Below are 20673 nucleotides of genomic sequence, written 5' to 3'. Positions count from 1 at the left end.
ATTATGGAACGCGTGGAGACGGCGCAAGTCGCTTTTAAAATCAGAAAGTCGTAGTACAATCGCTGAGCATGATCGTAAATTGATGATTTTGTATAACTATAATGTCAGGAGAGGTAAATAAATAAATAGATAGATAGCTAGAAGATAGACGGGAGGGAGAGGGAGAGAAAGAGAGAGAGAGAGAGAGAGAGAATGAAGTGCAGAGAGCGGGAGGGAAGGAGAGTCCTCGTTACGTCGTCGGAGGTGACGCAATCGTGACCGTGAGGGTTGAATTTAACGCTCGCCGCGGCACGAAACGCGGCACGAAAGGTCCCTTGGACGTGAGCCATCTGTCCCCGTCATCTCGCTCTTTTGTAACGAGGAACACTATTAACATCATAATACCAGCCGGGAACTTACGTCCGACACTTAACTGCGAACTCCGACGTCTCTATATAATTATTTTACGACACTCTAAATGAATTAAGGAAACGGCATTGCGTGAGAGGATTAATAATTGTTATTTTCCGTCGACTTTGCAAAGAGTTAATATTCACCGTGCCCCTTGCTTGTCTTTTAATACTCGTGAATTTTCCTCTGTTCTGCTCTCCGAAGGCATTCTTCATCCTCTCACAATTATTGCAATTATCTCAATTGCATTCGACGGATCGACGCCGAAGGTTCTTTCGTTGTATTCGTCGAAATAAAACTGAGAGCGAAACGAAGGCAGGATTTACCACGCCACACGGATTTCAGTATACCTACTGTTCTCTCTTCACTTCAAGAGAAATGTTTCAATCTCTCTTTCGGAGAACTTTGGTCTTCCAATTTTATTTGAATTAGCAAACTTCATGAAAGAGCGACGAATGTCTCCCTTTCCTTTGCTTGAGATTTTTGAAGGCCTCGCGAGCCCAGGCCTCCTCTCGCCGCATTTTTTCAGTACTTACTGTTCTCTCTTCGCTTAAGGGGAAAATCTTCTTTACACGATTAAAAGAAACAGTAATTTTAAGAATTTTTTTCAACTAAAATAAAAGAATAATTTTAAAAGTTTAACAGTGTTTTACTATATATTTGAGCAGTGAAAAAATTTTTTTTATCATAAAATAATAGAATGTCTTTATAACGTCGCTGGAGTTGTGTACAATTTAAGAGACGTAATTTTTGTCTGAAATAAAAAAATCAAATTTTTTCTTAATTTTTATAAAATTATCTTTTATATAAACTAACAATATTATAAAAAAATTAAATTAAACAATTTTTTTGCAAAAAAAGGGTCAAATTTATTCATGAAAAATTTTTTTTTTTTTTAAATTGTCATAACTGACCCAATTATTGAAATTTTTTAAGTTTTGTTAGTTTATATAGAAGATAATTTTATAAAAATTAAGAGAAAATTTGATTTTTTGTTTGTTTTATAGATAATTTAGACAAAAATTACGCATCTCCTAGATTGTACACTCGCTCACTAAAAGGTTGCGACACTTTTTTTTTTATAGGTTTCTAATTTATATTTAATATACGTAATATATACTTTATAGATAACTAATATTTTGCAAATGCAAACCACGATCTACTATCTTTAGTCTAAAAGCAATATAACACCAATCGTGGTCCGCATTTGCAAAATATTAATACGTTTTGAAACCTATAAAAAAGAAAGTGTCGCAACCTTTTAGTGAGTGAGTGTACACAATCAAACAACTCCGGCGACGCAACGTTATCAAAACATTCTATTATTTATTTAAAAAAACATGTTATTTATTAATAAAAAAATTTATTTTCATTGCTCAAATATACAGAAAAATACTGTAAAAACATTTGAAATTATTCACTTTCATTTTAGTTGAAAAAAAAATTCTTTTAAAAATCACTGTTTTTTTTACTCTTGTAAAGTTGATTCCCCCCTTAAAGAGAAGTGTTTCAATCTCTCTTTCGGAGAATCTTCCAATTTTATTTGAAAGCAAACTTGACGAAAGAGCGACGAATGTCTCCCCTTTCCTTTGCTTGAGATTTTTGAAGGCCTCGCGAGCGCAGACCTCCTCTCGCCGCATTTCTCATGCGCGCCTTTCTGGAATTGGTCGTGACCGTGCGGAGCTACTTATACGGCGTGTACCGTTTACGCATTCCTCTCGCGTTGGTCTACTATACGACTGCCTGCAACTGTGTACCCCTGCGGGCCCCTTTTCCCGTCCCGTTCCCGGGCCCCGTCACCGCCGCGCGCGTGTCTCCGTCTTCTTTCTCTCGAGAGGGAAATGCTTCTTCGACTCCTTTTCTGCGCGCTGACGTGTACCAGAAGAATGCCCGGGTGCTTACCCGCGTACGCGATCACCGCCGGCTCGTTGCTTTATGCAAGGGGACCCCTGACGTGAAACCGCGAACCCTGACGTGAAACCAGTAACGTCGGTCTTACCGAGACCAAGACACTCTTTTTTTGCGCTGCTCGACGGTTCAATCGCGAGACAGCGTTTAATCAACACGTCTGGTGATTTAATCGCCTTTGCATAACGATGTTTTCGTCGTCGTCTGAGTTCAGGGTGAGGCGTGAGGTGAGCGAAAATAATAATACTCCGATGTTTAAACATCGAGTTTCCGGAATAAGTGAAATGGAAAGCCGGGAATTAAAGACAGTTTGCAGAGGTGCTCATATACAAGTTTTTATATATTAAATATACTAAATTTTAGAATATTTGTAGAATGTATTATCTTCAATTTGCCTCTCTCTTGTTTTAAAACTCTAAAAGAGTAAAAGTACACTTCATTGCGTCGTTTAAATATTTCTCAGTAATTTTCGTCAAATGAAACTTTCAGTTTTATAATTTAAAAATTATTGAAATCATCGTAAAACTGAAACTTCTTTTTTTCATGTGCAAATATTTTTATTGCCTCACTTTTGCAAAGCATGCAATAACTTTTTACTTTCCATCGTAGGTAAAAATGTATATATACATATAAATAATATATATTTTTATAAGTCATAAAAGAAAATAATATACAAATTGATATAAATAATTAATGTGTATATTAATGTATAAAATATGACAAAGGTAAACCCGTATCTGAGACCAAATGGCTTTTGCCTTCAATGGCAGTGCAAATTCTCATCGAGGGCGGCCACTTACTTCGAATGCGCCATAGAGGCCGGGGCCCGTCGGGGCCCACCGAGACACAATGAGCAATAGAAGAAACATTCTCCGGGCTTGACCTCACGCACGGTGTGTCACTTAAGTCACGCATACCCACGTAACTCGCCGTTCGCCCGGCGTGCACGTGCTGGGTATATGCGTATATATATGCGTGCGCGTACTTGCGTGCGTGCCTCTTTAAAGCGCGTTTATCGTCGCTCGCCGACAGTCCCGTCACTCCCGTTTATTTATTTATCTACGAGCTCCGTATGTAAGACGATAAAACGGAACGCCGTTCGCGCGCGATAATTTTCTGTGCAGCGAGATTGATAATGTCGGTGAATGATCCGTCGACGAGCGGAATGATACTTGATGGGGACTGAACTGCTTTGATTTAAAAGAGAAACTATGAATAATATAATATTTCTTATAAAATATAAATAAATTGTGTATATTTTAATAAGTAATATATTTTTTGCAATGAGTTCTTTTCAGTATCTTAAGATGCTTACAAACATCGATTGATTAGGAAGATCAATACGATATCTCTATTCCAGCTAATAATTGCGTTTCAAGTCCGAACATTTAATTGGCGCGCAGTTTAACGACTGTACATGGATTTCAGAAAAATTCATATAGAATTTATTAGGCATCTAAGATCCAGCCGTGACCGCGAAAAGGCGCTCTCAAAGTTAGTTGTGTTATTCACATAGGCAGTCTTATTCAAATTATAATTATTATACATATAAATAAATTGCTGGTTAAAAAAAGAATAGAAAACTCCGTTAAATAAAACCTCATAATTTTTTATATTTAAATTTTTGTACGTAATATTAAATATAATTTAAATGGCAATAAAAAAAACAATATACACAAATCCGTAATTAATTTATCTTATCTCTTCCGTTAGTTATTTTTACATGTAGATATTTCAAGCTCGCTGAAGAACGAGGGAGAAGTATGTGTTTGTGTGGGTGTGTGTCGGCGTAACAGTACAGATGGGGAAGAGGGCCCAGATTGGCCGGAGAAAATTTAGTCGTTCTTAACTGCAATTGGCTTTTGATACCGATTATTACCGTTTCGAAAGTCGTTGTGCCTCTCAGCGCGTGTGTGCGAATGCGTCACTTTCATGCGGACTCACGTGTAGACTCGAAAAAGACACGCTCACACTGTTGTGAAGAATAATACGTCCCGCCCTGACCGTGAGGCGGCACACGAGTGCAACAGCGTGTATAGGGTGTGCACGCAGCCGTGATGTACATTAATAGGCGCGTATGCGCGTGTGCGTGCACGTTGTATACGTCCGAAGTGGACGACACACGTGCTCGCGAGTCCCTGAGCGAAAGAGATCGACCGCTCGTATTCTAACGCACACCAAAGAGCTCCCGCAATCGGTATACTCGATCTGTCTGCAGTTCGTATACGGTGGGCCGTTAACAAAAGATGAATCGTCGTCTTCCCTTTAAATATCCCAGTTTACACTTCCCCGATATTTATATGAAAGCATTTTCAAGAAATATTCTCGAATTTGAATTTGATTCTTTCAAATTGATGGGAAATATTTTTGTTTAGTTAAGATTTTAAACATAATAATTTGTGCGATTTATGAAAACATTTTTAAGAAATGTTTTCGAGTTTAAATTTGATTTTTTCAAATTAATAAGAAATAATACGTTGTTATTTTAGTTAAGATTTTAAGCATAATTTGCGACGATTTTTTAAAATATCAAATCACTTTCTTATTGACTGTAAAATCTCCGTGCTCCAATATTTATATTTTGGAGTAATTGCTCTAAAAATATTTTTATTAGCTATCTGATATAGAAAAATATATTTAGATATAGAAAGATATATCATAGACGTTACGTGGACATCAATTAAAAATTACAGATAAAATTAATAAAGTAAACATTTAGTACAGAAATATTATAATTAATAATTCGCTCTTTTTCTTTATTTTAAAGTATACACATAAATCTACGTATAGCTTAATTGAAAAAATATTTCAACGTTTCGGTAAAAAAGATTTTTAATTTGAATTCAGACACAAGCAGCACTCTTTCATTCGGCGTCACCAAGTATGCACAGGTACTAAGAGAGCCGCGGTGCACGTGTGGTGTGCACGCCGGTACACGCACACGCATGTGACGCCTTACACACGACACAACGACGTGAACGTGAAGCCCGCGAGGGGCCTTTCAGTCCACGCCGAGAGCGCGCGCGGTGTAGACCCGCGCGATTTCCGAAACGGTGACTCCGGCTGTCACACGATCGAGGAAACGCGGGAGTCACGCGCGAGGACCCCGTCACGCGTCGCCGAACATCAACGAAGGATCGAAGGACGATCGATGACCCTGACTGATCCCGCGGCGTATACGCTCGATCGGGAAACGCGATCGGCGCGATTTTTCCGCGAGTCGCGAGATGCGTCATCGGTTTTTTTTTTCTATGCTGAACCGCTGCGCTTGATGGAGTTGTGAATGACGATACTGCAGCCGGACGAGTACGAGCTTTCCGAGTTTGAGAAGAAAGTCACTATGCTTCTGTAAGAAGTGCAGTGTTAGAGAAAGAAATAATCGTGGAAAATTGTGCCGCGGGGTGCTCCCTATTTAAAAGATCCGATAGAATTAGATAAGAAGAAACCTAATCTTATCGTGTTTTTGGTTCGTAAATATCCGATGTTATCTTTTTTACTCTATTTAATATATAATTTAAAAGTTATTTTAAAGTAATATTTATCTTTGACCATTTTAGTCAAAATTGATATTATCGTACAATGTTTTCAGTTTATGTATGATTTTATTATGTAATATTTTAATTTTAGAGATTTTGTGTATTTTATATATAAATAATTTTAATATTTCTTACAAATATAATAAAATATGCAACAAATCATAATTTTCAGTTTAGATTAGATAGCTCGATAATAATTTTATAGAAAAAACACGTTCAAATTTGTATTTAATGTTTAAGTAAGATATACTATTAAGAAACGATAGAAATAGATAACTTCTCTATAATAGCTCAAATGCGAGTCCGATAGAAACGATAACTTTACTATAAAATTTCAGTAAACTTTAAATTTATTTCTATTATTATCGGATCTTTTAAGCAGGGCTGGAAAATAATTCCACATCCGCGTAAAGGTGCTATTCTTTTTGAATTCGCACTGAGAATCCCGCAAGATTAATTCTAAATCTGGAGAAGCAATCATTCATCCCGAATGGAAGAAACATTGGAATCTTCAAAACCTTTCTTACGAGAGAAAATTATTCCAGCATTTCTCGCAGGATTTTCTCCTGTAAAGCGCTGAACTGCCGCCGAGGTCCCGGGGGAGATTTAAACTTCCGACGACATTGTCTACGACGCGGGCGGGACGCGATTCACCACAGTCTGCGTGATCGATACTGATTTGCATGGAGCGTCCGCGGACGCCGGCAAATGTTAATTACCCTCCTCCCAAGGAAGCTTTATTAACGCAACTGCCTTCCGGGGCCGCCTTATCGATCCTGCATTGGATTATACCGTGAGACAGAGACAGTTGGAGCGGTGTGACAGTGGCAGTGTGAATTATATAAACGTTAAGACGCGCGAGGAGAAACTTTCAAGGATGTGCAAAAGGAAGACTTTTAAATGTTCACATCCATTTCCTTCTTAAAAAACTGAAAACAATTTCAACGGACGGGACATTAATTACTCCTTTTTTTTTCATCTCCTGAACTTTGAGCGATGCCGAGAACTTTACCTCCAGCTGCATCGCTTCTGGAGCATTTCAGGGTTAAGCAAAGATCAAGTGACATCTCAGGTTAAACTATGTCCACACCGTGTAAAGTATTCCAGGAATTTCTGTAGCTGGAACGAGATACCCATGTGTAGGACTCTCGAAAGATATCCTGCACTGCTTCGTGGAAACTTCCGAAGGGTTCCTCGCTCGGAGGGGTTTCGTCACTTCAATGTCCAGTATCATGGAAGTATCTTGCAAGGCGATACGAAAATTTAGTGAGGCGTCAAAGCCGATGTCATAGTCTCTCGTCGCTCGCGTTTGCGAGCTGATACGCTAACGAAGCGGCCAATTAAGCGGTCTCGCACGGTTCTGTACATATATTTATACGTATACGTAAATATACATGTATACGTAAAGGTGGCCGAAGGAGAGTGTATCGGCGAGCGCAACGTCCGGTCGGCGGGGCGCGGCGTGGCGTGGCGCGGTGAAAAAAAGACCTCGTATAAAATCGGGCGCATCCGGAGATACGAGAAGTGAAAGTGCATTTTGTACAAGATGACGCCGTGACCCCGTCCCCGGGATAACGGCGAACGGTAGCCGGCAGCCGGCATCAGCTAGTGCGTCGCTCGCAACGACGAGCACCGGCCGCACCGGCGCGGCGCGGCGAGGCGTCATTGTTGACGGTCGGAGAGGTCGCCGGCTGGATTTTAATAGCCGCCGTTAATTCGCGAACCCCCCTCCACCGCCAGGACTCCGCTGGAAAGTTCGTCATTGCTTTAATAATTCATGACACCGTGACGGTACGCGTGAGAGCTCGCGCGCGCGCGCGCGAGAAAGAGAGAGAGAGAGAGAGAGAGAGACGGACGTGCGTTATGCTCCGGTTTCCTTCAAGGCCGCCGCCGCCGCCGCCGCCGCAATCGAGGGTGCGTCGAGGGAGCGGAAGGAGGAAGTGCGGCCCGACCCCACGGAACTGATGCCACTTCGCGCTCCGGCTCGTCATCTTCCGGCCACGTGGACGCCGCGGGGAGGACATGGAAACTATATTGAATTGTAATTACGGATTGGATTACACGGTGGTTTGCGGCCGGGAGGTGTAATTGAATCGGTGGAATGTGAACGCGACGGAATGAGGAATTGACGTTCCGAGTTGCCGTAATTGGCGTGACGAGGGTACACCGCGTGACAGAGATGCTTTTAAGTTGCTTTCTTCCTTGACAGTTCCACGAAGATTTTATGCGTCCATGAGTTGACGCGATAGGCGTTTATTAAATTTTCTCATCTGTAGCGGTAGGGAAGAAGCAGCGTTTGCTTATTTTCTGCCGTCGAATTCCTTTTTTCAAAAGCGAAAAGGTTTTAATAATCAATTTTTTGTGCTTACTAATTAAATTAGGATATTTTACAATTTTTTTTTATTAATACAAGAGTCATTTTTCAATTACTAGGATAATATTATTAATGTTGAATTAGTATATTTTACAATTCTTTTATTAGTACAGGAGTCATTTTTTAATTATACTATAGGATTAATAATATTTAAAATTTTTCTTAATTATTGTTAAAATTCTTAAAAATTATACTATTGCTTCATAAATTAAAAAATCAATTTAATTGCTACATAAATATGGCAAATCAATAAATCACAAAATTTGCTTATACGCCGTTATCGAGGCGAGAATAAATAATTTTGTCTTAAATCATAAAATAAAATATAATGAATCTAATTAGTACATAGTTATGCGCAATACACTAAAACGATGTAATGAAAATTTAATACGCAATAGACATTTCGATCGATGGACTCTTACATTGTTTTAATCACAGATTTCACTCACTTCGATTTAGTGACTACCACTGATTGACTATATGCGAGAGAGAGGGGGGGGGTGTCACAGGGGGTAACTTATTAACTATTTCATACACTGAAGAGGCTTCCACATCACGGATCGAAACGTCTGTATCTTGCGTATTAAATTTTTAACATATTGTTTTAATGTATTATGCGCATAACTATGTATTACTAGATTTATTATATTTTATTTTATGATTTAAATCGAAATTCTTTATTTATTCTCGCCCCGATAACGGCGTAGGGTTGTTTTATAGGCAAATTTTATGATTTTTTAAGTCAAAATTTTTAATTATTATTAAATTATTGTTTAATTATTGTTATGATACGAATGACACGTCAAAAAAAACAAAATTTCTCGACGATGCGCATGATTTTGTCTCGTATTAACATTTGAAAGAAATGAAATGGAAAAAGGAAGAAAAAATATACCTTTACTTTTTTCCCTGAAAAAAATCTTCTCATTTTTTTATTTCCTACGATTGTCGCTTGCGGTGGAATATTTAAAACACGAAGCTAATAAAATGATGAAGGAACCCTCGCATTTTTGCAACTGCATTGCTATAAAGAGCCGAATTTTTATGGAATGTTGATGACTGAAAATACAATAGCGTTATCATTTCGTTACGAGTAGTCGATGTCGTTCTATTTCGGAGCAGCAGAGTACCACGTTCGAACATTGTATATACAATCAGCATGTGCGTGCACGACTCATCGCACGTTTATAGCATTGTTTTGCTCTCGATAATGTCCTATCGTTGTTACCGTTATACTCATCCATGCCGTGACGCGCCTTTTCGTCAGTCTCGGACTTGTTATCTGTGCGTAAATAGAAAGATGTCGTGCCACCTCGCTCAGGGAAGAGATAAGTGTTTCCGGTCGTTAAGGCCTGACGGCCGGGAAGCGGAACGTTGTGTTTTTCTTCCTCCTTTTCTTTATTTTTATTTTTCTCGACGACAACGATACTCCCGACGTCTCTCGAGCGGGAATCAACGACGCACTCTGAAACTATCTTTTTTTTTTCCAGACCTGAACCTGTGGAACAAGAGTATCAGTCAGCGCTGGCGGAAGCTGCGGCGAAGATGCTCCGTGCAGGAGTCGTCGGAGCCGCAGGAAGCGCTGATACAGGGTGGCGGGAGTCACGGCGTTATACACACGGTGAGATCGACGCCGGCCAGCAGAGAGGCCTCGCCGGCCGCGAAGAGTCTTCAGGATGGCAGCTCGCCGAAGAAACTGCTGCAAACTAGTTCCCTGAGGCTGCCAGGTGAGTTTCAATTGGCTCGAAAGCATCCTTGCGAAATTTTGAATGACGAGTAAATCTGATTTTTTTAACATGTACAGGGTGTTCCCGTATAAGTGGCCATCCCTTTTTATCTTGTAAACTAATAGAAATAGACCTCATAAATATAATATCAAATTAAACAGCTCTGACTAAACTTTAGTGTAAGCACAGTGGTCACTTAGAAATATTATCTGTTAGAGAGCGGAAAGACATGATTAATTTTTGCATGGTAACATGACAATTTTAATATGACTAGTACATAACACGCGCGCTGCGTATTAAAACCCCATACATCTTCTAATAACATTTAAACCAATTTACATTTTAATTAAGCAAATTTTAACAATTTTTGAACAAAAAATAAATTTAAAAAATGTTTTGATCGGCCATATTGAATTTTTAAACATTGGGAAAAAGAGGCTTCAATGCAGGTAACATGGCAATTTTAAGATAGGAAAATAAATTTTTAAAAATAACGTTTTGATCGGCCATATTAAATTGGCTATTTTTAAATAAAATCACGATTTTTTTAAAAATAGCCACATAATTCATCTTTAAGATGAGCTCAGAAAGAAGTCGATATCTTTATTTTTCTGGAAGATATGAATTTTTAAATATTAGGGAAAAGAGATTTCAACGCAGGTAACATGGCAATTTTAAGATAGAATAAAAGTTGTAGCGTTCTTTTTAACGAATACAATGATGTATGATATAACGAAATTATTTTACGAATTATAAGAGTTATTTTGGTTTAAAATTTTGCGGGCAGCTACTACCTTTTCAATTTCGGCCCTGGGATGTGGCCAACTTCCGGCTCTCGCACTAACGAGAGTACTATGATCAAGATAAAAACATTACACGTCAATTGTCAACGCAAAAATCAGAAGTTGGCCACATCGCAGAGCCGAAATTAAAAAAAGTAGTAGCTGCCCGCAAAATTTTAAACCAAAATAACTCATAATTCGTAAAATAATTTGTTATATCATACATCGTCGTAATCGTTAAAAAGAACGCTACAACTTTTATCATATTAAAATTGTCACCTTACCGTGCAAAAATTAATCATGTCTTTTTGCTCTCTAACATAGATAATATTTTTAAGTGAACGTACACTGTGCTTACAATAAAGTTTAGTCAGATCCGTTTAATTTGATATTATATTTATTAGGTCTATCTCTATTAGTTTAGATAAGAAGGGCATTTATACATATACGGGTACGATATACACCCTGTATATACATATATAATGTACCTCACATTAAAGTCCGTTATTTAAAATAAATGTAGTAACCAAAAAAAACTTGTTAAAATTAGATATTGAAAATTAACTTAAAGTTAAAATAATAAATATATTAAAAACGTTAATTTATTGTTTTAACGTTGAGTTAATATTCAATCTCTAACTTTAGTTAGAGATTGAATTTTGCTTTAATAAGCAAGGACTCCTATTAAACAAAAAATATAAGCAAAAAAAGGCGTGAGGAGTCAGCGTGGTAAACGGTAATAATTATATATAATAATTATAATCCAAAGTAGGCTACATAATAAAATATAATTTTTAGAATGATACAAGCTTTTATACAGACGTTTCGGTATAACTTTAGCCATCCTCAGTGTTATAATGTTGTACAAGCAGTCAACCGCAGTATCATTCCATGTGAAAAAAGCCTATGTGATCTAGATTCAAACCGTTAGCCGCGATTTTAAGTCTACCTAGACTCCGTATCGATCAGTCTTAATTCTTATTTAACTCTACATCTCTTTTTGACATAATTAAAAATTTTGCATATTTTTATAATTTATTATGTGGCGTCTTATGTTTAATCTTGTTTGCGATTATAAATTATTTTGTGATGATCGACTGTGATCCTAATTAGCCTGTCCATCCGGTATTGGAACCGGCAGAGAATCATTTCGCGGCTTGAATCTGGATCATGTAGGCTATCTTTTTTCACATGGAATTATACTGTAGTTGACTGCTTGTACAACATTGTAACATTGAGGATGGCTTAAAATTACGCCGAAACGTCTGTATAAAAACTTGTAACATTCTAAAGATTATATTTTATTATGTTACCACGCTTGCTCTTCACGCCCTTTTACTTATGTTTTTTGTTTAATAGGAGTCCTTGCTTATTAAAGCAAAGTTCAATCTCTAACTAAAGTTATTAAAGTTAAAAAACTTATTAAAGTTAGAGATTGAAAATTAGCTTAACGTTAAAACAATAAATTAACGTTTTTAATATATTTATATTGTTTTAAGTTAATTTTCAATCTCTAACCTACTTTGGATTATAATTATAATATGCGCACCGTTTATCGCGCTGACTCTTCACGCTCCTCTTTGTTTAGATTTTTCTTAAACAATAAATATATCTTCCGCCTCTGGCAGGCTGATTATTATATTTTATAACGAACGTACGCTTTTGCAGGCACGACGAAGGGCATCGCCGACATCCAGCACGTGCTCCGCAGCAAGTTCAGCAAGATAAACGCCGGCATCAGGAAACGAAAGGCGCTCAGCGTGACGGAGGTCTTTCCCCAGCAGAAGGACAATGCCTCGAATTTCTACGTGCCGAGTCCGCTCACGTCGTCTTCCAGTCAACCCTTCGAGGACAATCGTTACGACTCGAGCGAGCCGACGTCCTTGCCACCGTATCCCTTCCACGATAACCTGGAGACCCTGGCGGAGAGCAGTGTCCCGAACTCGCCCCACTGCAACGGCAACAGCTTCGCGGCCTACTCTCAGGACGGTTACGAGCGGAAGGACGTGCTCTATGAAAACGTGGTGTTCCCGCGATCCTCGCCGTCGAGGACCCGGCCCGTTCTTCAGCGCAGCAACTCGGAGAACCGCGAGGCCAGCGTGCCCGATCACGCCTACGAGAACGTGCGCTTCCAACGTGCCGGCGCGCAGCGCGACGATCTGCAGGGAGCCTCGGGCAGCCCGTACGCCGGCCGACACCTGGCCAGGAGCAACTCCGAGACCAGGGAGCACTCGTACGAGAACGTGCACTTCCAGAACGCGAAGCTCAGGAACCAGTCGGAGCCGTCGTTCGAGGAGATACACATACCCAGAGTGACGCCCAGAAAGCGGTCCATCGACTTCAAGGTCGGCGGACAGGTGAGCAATTACTCGGGCGAGGCGGCGTTGAGCCCCGGCGGTGGCGGCAAGGAGGACGCGCCGGCAAGTTTGGGCACCGAGAGAAGCTCCGGCAAGAGGCACCCGAGGAGGGTCAACAGCAGAAGCGTCGCGAATATCCCCAGCTCCTCGGGCGCGAACCTGAAGACTTGGCAGGTGGGTGGATTCTTACTTAAAGAAAAAGAGAAACGGATTTCGGATTTCTACCGAAGCTTCGCGAGCATCGAACTTGAGTCGTCATAAAGATTTAATTAATTTTGAACAATTTATGGAGTAGCGATATATGTACTAAATTGTAAATAACGGAAGAATTCAATTCAGATGATTCAAAATTAAATGTTTCTTGAATATTAAGGCATTGCCAGAGATTTAAAAAATTATTTTGCGGTTTGAGTATAATCCGATCCTTCACAGTGAAAAACGTTTTTGTATTTATGTTAAAAATGGTTCACTCACGTCCTTGTTAAAATTTTGTGTCGAATTTTTAACATATTTGCTTGTTAAATTAACATTTAATGTGATTATGTTATTTAAATATTTTGTATTAAATTGATATTCAATATTTCTCAGTGTCAAAATAAGACAATTTATAAGAAAGTGAATAAATAACATAAAAATAAAATAGTTTTATACCGTAAATTCTAAGATAAATGAATAAAAGATAAATAAACTTATTAATTTTACATGTTATAGGTGTTAATTTTACTGAAGAATAATGTTTCCACAATTTGTTTCCAAAATGTATTAAAGTGTTACATTTTTTGTGTGTTAATTTTTATACATAATGTTTGTATTACTTTCTAACATATTCATGTTGCGTTAAATTAACACAAAAATTTGAGTGGACCGTTTGGAACATGTAAGATGTGTTAATTAAACACAAATTTTTTAACTGCGTTCTTTCAGGGTACCCAAGACGCGGACGAAGGCCTGAACACGGATTCGGAGCTCGAAGACATCGACGAGGCTGCCGAAGGAGAGGAGTCGCGTTTTTGTACCTTGCCAAGACCAAGTAAGGGCGGCGCGTCCTTTACGATACTGACCGCCAGATTTCTCAAGGGTCCCGGGCACAAGGGACTCGGCTTCAGTATCGTCGGCGGTACCGACAGTCCACGTGGGACCATGGGAATCTATGTGAAAACTGTTTTTCCCAATGGCCAAGCTGCTGATTTAGGCACTGTCAAGGAAGGTAAAGTTGTACCCAAGTTGGATAATCCAACAAAAGAGAGAGAGAGAAAAAGAGCTAATCTTATAAACCTCTATATATATTACAAGTCTCTAAGCCCTTCTTTCGAAGTTTTCCAATTTTAGTAAATTAAAGATGAGGTCTGTCTTTTCTCACAACAACAATCTTCTCTGCTTCTTTTCTTCGGGTATTTTAAAATTATTTGTTAAAAAATTTGTATGTTTCCGTGAAACTTTATAGATTGTTATACAACATTTTTTTATTGTATTATAATCTTTATTATTGTTATTATTATTGTGTTTTCAATTGAATTATATATCTCACGAAATTCGCCATATTTGCAGGGGACGAAATTTTGTCAATAAATTCGAAACCTCTTCACGGTATGACCCACGCCGAGGCGATCGCCGAATTCAAGTCCGTCAAAGCTGGGGACGTCGTCCTACACGTGGGACGTCGCGTGAACAAGAAGAAGAAAGAGACCTTGACTCTGGCACCGGTGAATCCCTCCGTCCCGAGGCAACCCGTCGCGTGAATTCATGCGAAGAACGCCGTCGTAATGACGAACAATTTTTCTACCTGCCGAAGTTTCACGAATTCGATTTTTCTTCCGAGAGCATTCAAAATGTATAGCAATATCGATAATTATTGCTGGCAATAATGGGCGAAAGAGGCAAACTTGCGGCGTGATTTATCTTCGGTTTTTTTTTAAACCTTCGAATCGTGAGACGAAGTTGAGTCTGATTTGTATCTTAGATTTTTTTATTTTGTCTCGAGCTTTTGTTTTTTTTTTTCGCTAAAAAATGAGATAAAGCTGTGTACGCAAAGTTTTATACAGTTAGGACGATTTTAGAGCGTTGATAAATTCTTTTAATAAGTGTTCGAAATAATTAAAATACTGTATGTGTTATAAATTTACGCAGAAATTTATTTCTCTTGGTATTTTCTACATCTTCCAGTATCTTTCCTTTTTTTTTGTGTCATTTGAGACACGAAAATCGGGCCGAAATTTAAGTTGCATCTGAATCCGACTACTTTTCTACATGATTATATGTATATTTATTGGAGGAAATGCAGCTACAAAAAGCTAATTCGTTTGTCTCACGGTCTTTTGAATTAGATTTAAAGACGACATTGCATGATGAAGTTATTCGCGATTATTACGGTAAGTTTCAACAAAATTATAAGGAGATTTATTAAAACTCACGTTTATATATCCAAAATAAGGATCTTAATGAGATCAAATGAAATGCGTGCTTACGATCGCGAGATTTCCGTTTCTCGATATGCATTGCACAAGGATGACGAAAGGGAACGAGTCGAGAGAGGCGACGTCTCATTTTCACTTGACGAAATTAATCAAACGGTGAGGCGAACACTGTCGAATCAAAACGCATTTTAATCGTACGGCCGAGATCTATTCGGTACTAGCTATGTTAAGCATTAATATTTATCGATAAACTCATAATCATCGTCTAACGTTATCTGTGTTAGAAACGCCGGTATAACGGAGGATCATTGAAGCTTTCAATTAAATCGCATTCTCTCACGTTTTACTTGTACATGAAGGAAAATAGAATTAAACGTACTGAGAGAAAAAAAAGTTTGTGAAACAGAACTTACCGAATGCAACGCAACGAAGTCCTCCAGTTAGCAATTAGCAGACGATTTATTTTTATAAAGCGAACGAAAATGCCCTGCGACTTTTGTATAGTGACAAGCGAATTAAGCGACGTTCATTAATGCCGAATCAACGAAGCGAAATGGACTCGATCGTATATCAATTGTACGAGATTATCTCTATAATAGCCTTTGCCGGATAATACGTGTGACGAAATTGTAAAAATCTGTCTTTATCCGAAGGAAATGCACGGATATTAAAAATGACAGAAGGACAGTCACATTTTTTGTCTAATTCTTTGAATGTTTTATTAAATAATCTAAGGTAAAGTAATGAATTAACTTTTTTACGATCGTATTATGTTAGTCTCTTTTTTTGTAACAATAATGATAATAATATAATAATAACAATAATGATAGTGATACTGAAATAATGTACATAAATTTTTCTCGATACTCGAGAAACCTTTTGTCATTTTTATCTATCCTGACATTTTCTTTATGCAGGCCCGTGCAATTAGTCATACGACAGAAAATCCAAAGTCCGAACTTTATTGCATAGTTAAGGGAGAAGTTATTTTTAAACTGTAGACTAACGAAGATCGTCCAAAGATGAAGTCCAAAAAATATTTTTACTACAAAAACAAAAACACGAATAGAGAGAGAGAAAGAGAGAGAGAGAGAGAGCGCATATCTATATATTATACGTATACATATAGTATATATATACTATATATATATTTAATCGAGCGAGAAATGCGTTTACTTTAAGAGGAAGCAACATTATTAGTATCTAGTCGATTTGTAATATTTTCGTTTTTTTTTTTAAAGCCCATTCTATAGTCACAAAACGACGGTGAGAAAAACGAGAGAAGAAATTTTTTATATACATATATACGTATACATACAATATACACGGTGATAAGCACAAGCGATTATATTTCTTATCCGATTTTCCAAGGTGTAACGAATTATATAATCGATCGGTAGAATAATAATTAGGACTTAGGACTCGCGCTAATTCGACGAAAATAATGTACGCTCCGCACAATAAAACATTTTTAATTAAAATTTGTAGAATCTTAATTCTTCATTGATCCAAGAACGTCTCTTCCATTTGTTAAGTTTCATAACAAATAAATATTGTTTTTATATGTTATACCAACAAAATTTATACCAAGAAGAAACGCAATGGAAAAGACCAAATATAATGTCATGAGCTTAGATATTTATTATAAAAAAGGAGTGCAAGCAGTTTTAATTACGTTTTATGCTTTTCTGTTTTGAAAAATAATTACGATATAAACAATGATTAAATTTGAAATATTTCTTGTACAAATTATTTGTACGTGTTTTTAATCTACGAATTTAAATAAAGTTTAATTTATTAAAAATCTGAGTACCGAGTTTCGCAAGTATGACAGCAAATACACAATTTATAAATGGACTTTTGATTTATTATAATATTTCACACTATCGCATAAATACTCACTCGAAAAAAAAAGAAAACGGGCCATTGAAACATTACCGTTGATTTGTTTTTTTTTTTGCAGATATAGATTCGGCCCTCACATGCTGATAATTCGATCAAACACGTAATTATACTCGTTCGATCAAAAATTAAGTTGTTGCATCGTCGCCGCTGCCGCCATCGTCGCAAGTTTTGCGTAAAATTGACTGCGCGGGAGGCAAAGTTACTTCGCGATGTTAATTACGTTTACATTTTATTTGAAGAACGCGGCAAATACAGTAAGGAACAGCTTCAGAACGAGTTGCAATTCATTCCGGGAGAGTGGCAAGGGAATTCTATGCATAATAATGATAATTTGAACGTCTTAAGGGGAGGAGGAGGAGAAAAAGAAAGTTTAGGAGAGGCTGCGGTGAAGCTATAATACCTTCGGGGTGATTATCATTATTTCTTGCATAAAATTTCAATATTAATTTTCTATTTATTTTCTATTTTGCTTCATTTTATCTGGATAAATTACAGTGTGACAAAAAAATCACTTTCTTTCTCTCCGAAATGCGCGATAATACGTTTCTCGAAGATTTTTTTGCACTGAACACGATGCCGTTGACAGAATTTGCCTAGCAGGAATTTTGAGAAAATTGGAATAAAAGGGACCAAAAATAGTGTTTTTGACTGCTTTTAACATTTTTTTGCGGCTAAAAGAAAACTTGTTTCTAAATAAACTCAATGACATCTGAAAGCATAATTCAAGTTCTTTCAAACGAAATTTAGTGCATGATCGTATACGGCTTTTTTTATAAAGTTATTGCTGTTCAAATTTTAGACTTTGTCATTTTAATAAATTTATACACAGACCTGAATTTAAACAAAGCTGTTTAAACCAGACTCATAAACAGGAATAAAAGTTACTTGAAAAGCGTTTTGAAGTCTTCCGTCATTTTGAATTGATAATAAAGTATTTATAGCAAATGTACTCTCTCGTGAAACACGCGCACACACATACGCGCACGCCATGTATAAATACATATTTATCTTTCTTGTTACAGAATGTCTAAAATTTAAATAATCATAACTACATGAAAAAAATGTCGTACAGTCGTGAACCGAAGTTCGTTTGAAAGTTCTTGAATGATACTTTCAGATGCTGTTGGGTTCATTTGGAAACCAATTTTCGTTTTGCCGCAAAAAATGTTAAATGTGGCCATAAAAAACGCCATTTTTAGCAATTTTCATTCTAATTTACTCAAAATTCTGACGTGCTAGGCGAATTCTTCAAACGGTATTCTGTTCAGAAGAAATTTTCAGAAAAATTACACGGAAAGAACAATTTTGCTGAATCCAGATCTGAAATTAATTTTTGTTCAATAATAAAATTATTTTGTGCGAAAGTCAAAATGATTGCTAGAATATCAAAACGTTTTATAGCAATGTTTATCAGTTTTAACATTCCAACAAATTATTTTGATAATTCAACAAAAAATTATTTTCAGATCTGTTTTTAGCAAAATTTTTAAACCTTTTAACAAAATTGTTCTTTCCGTGTATGGTTGCACTTCGGAGAGAGGAAAAAAAGTGTTTTTTTTTTGTAACACAGTGTTATCAACCATAGAAAAACCATTTAATATTAAAAACGTTTAAAACCCATGTGACACCTTGCGTCGTGTTAGTAAAGGTAAAGTGTACTCATGGTCGGCGGTCGCAATGAGTAGGTACCGTTTCTCTTACGGGGAAACACCACAATAAAATAAAAACTGGGCAAAATTGGAACGTCGCTTTATATGGAAAGTTATAAACTTATACAAAGCAAAGTTCCACATTCTATTAAATTTTACATTTAGCAAATCAAGCAAATATAATCAAGGAGATGCGTACAGTGTATATATGTCTTTTTTTCCTGTGCGCGCATCCCTTCATTCGATTCCCGTGTGGGCCGTGTGAAATGCGTCATTATTCTGGCATCACAATTCTGTTTTGTTATATTGTTTTTAATTTTTGGACAAGATAACAATTTGACTATATTTCATTTTACAATTGATTTTCACAACGCACTTGATATTTTACTGGTTATTCCACTTTTCTCATTGTACTGAAAATGACTCGAGTTAAAATGTTGACATATTAAATTGTATTTGTCTATATTAATATAGATTTTTAAAAAACATTTTCAATTGTGTTATTTTATATTGGCTTCATTCGTAGTTATTAAAATTTCAAAATATATATGTAGTGAAAAGATTGTTCACAGAAGTACAGTAAATCGTTAAGTCAATAACTTTTGCCAATGTAAACTAGATTTTTGATGAATCTTGAAGTGGAAAACTAGTCTCGGTGACTGATTAAAATTATTGTAAAAAATTAAAATTGTTTTGTGAACAGTTTTTTCACTTTACACATTACACAACTTTTAAATGGCAATAAATTTCAGTTGGCGTTACATCAGCACTTAAAAATTCAATCATTACGCGTCATCTAATCATTATTTAAACTTCACTTATTTGTTTTTTTATTATATCTCAATTAAGTATATATATTCTTCGGATATATCTAAATGTAAATAAACATTTCTTTATATTTAATATATTTGGTAATTACTTAACATAAGTGAAGAAAACAAAATTATGCTTTTTAATATAATAATAAACTACATCGTAAAATTTTACAGGCAATTTATGAATTTCTAATGTATCACTTTTTAATCCCCTGGATAGACACCATAATTGATGAAATCTTTCATGCACTTCATTGCTGCATTAGGTAAAAATCTAAAATTAAAAAGTATTTACAATAAACAGATACAATAAAATAAAAAGTATTTCTATTATACACAGAAAAATAATAATTGTAAAACAACAGTTTTTAATATTATTAATATATTATTTGCAGTAAATTGTTTTGCGGCTTATTATTATATATTTGAAAATACATTTAAATGTATTAAATTTTTATTGGCGGGATTTACATACCTTAATATCTTAGAAATAAACAGCCAATATGAGGGTATACTTATATTTTCATAATTTCGTCTTTGCGCGTCAATTATTGACGAAGCTACTTTCTGCGGTAAAAGTTCTCCCATTAACCATGGAAATCTGTAATGTATGTGCATAAAATTGAATCACTTGTCATTTGTCCGCTATAAATACTTTAGTAATTAAATCGGTGTTTATATATAAAAAAGATCTATTACAAAATAAAAAGAATGATATTAAAAAAATAAAAATTGTTTTCAAATATATGACAATAAAAGAAATGAATTGAGCGTATGATATTGCAAAACATTTGTTACAATAATGTATCGTTGAAA

General features: G+C 36.5%; 1 protein-coding gene across 1 annotated transcript in view; it reads left to right on the top strand.

Moving 5' to 3' along the window:
• LOC105453767 overlaps positions 1 to 15192 on the top strand; it is a 35227-nt gene extending 20035 nt beyond the window's left edge. The window contains exons 2-5 of the mRNA XM_011695966.1: positions 9699 to 9935; positions 12386 to 13248; positions 13999 to 14281; positions 14623 to 15192. Of these exons, the coding sequence (XP_011694268.1) occupies positions 9699 to 9935; positions 12386 to 13248; positions 13999 to 14281; positions 14623 to 14813 (1574 nt within the window). The 3' untranslated portion in view covers positions 14814 to 15192. The remainder of the gene's footprint in view (positions 1 to 9698; positions 9936 to 12385; positions 13249 to 13998; positions 14282 to 14622) is intronic.
• Positions 15193 to 20673: the final 5481 nt, after the last annotated feature.

The sequence above is a fragment of the Wasmannia auropunctata genome, unplaced genomic scaffold (genome assembly GCF_000956235.1).
Source record: "Wasmannia auropunctata unplaced genomic scaffold, wasmannia.A_1.0 LD335995.1, whole genome shotgun sequence".
NCBI lineage: Eukaryota > Metazoa > Arthropoda > Insecta > Hymenoptera > Formicidae > Wasmannia > Wasmannia auropunctata.
Note: the sequence above shows the minus strand (reverse complement) of the source record. Positions and strands in the feature narration are given on the sequence as shown.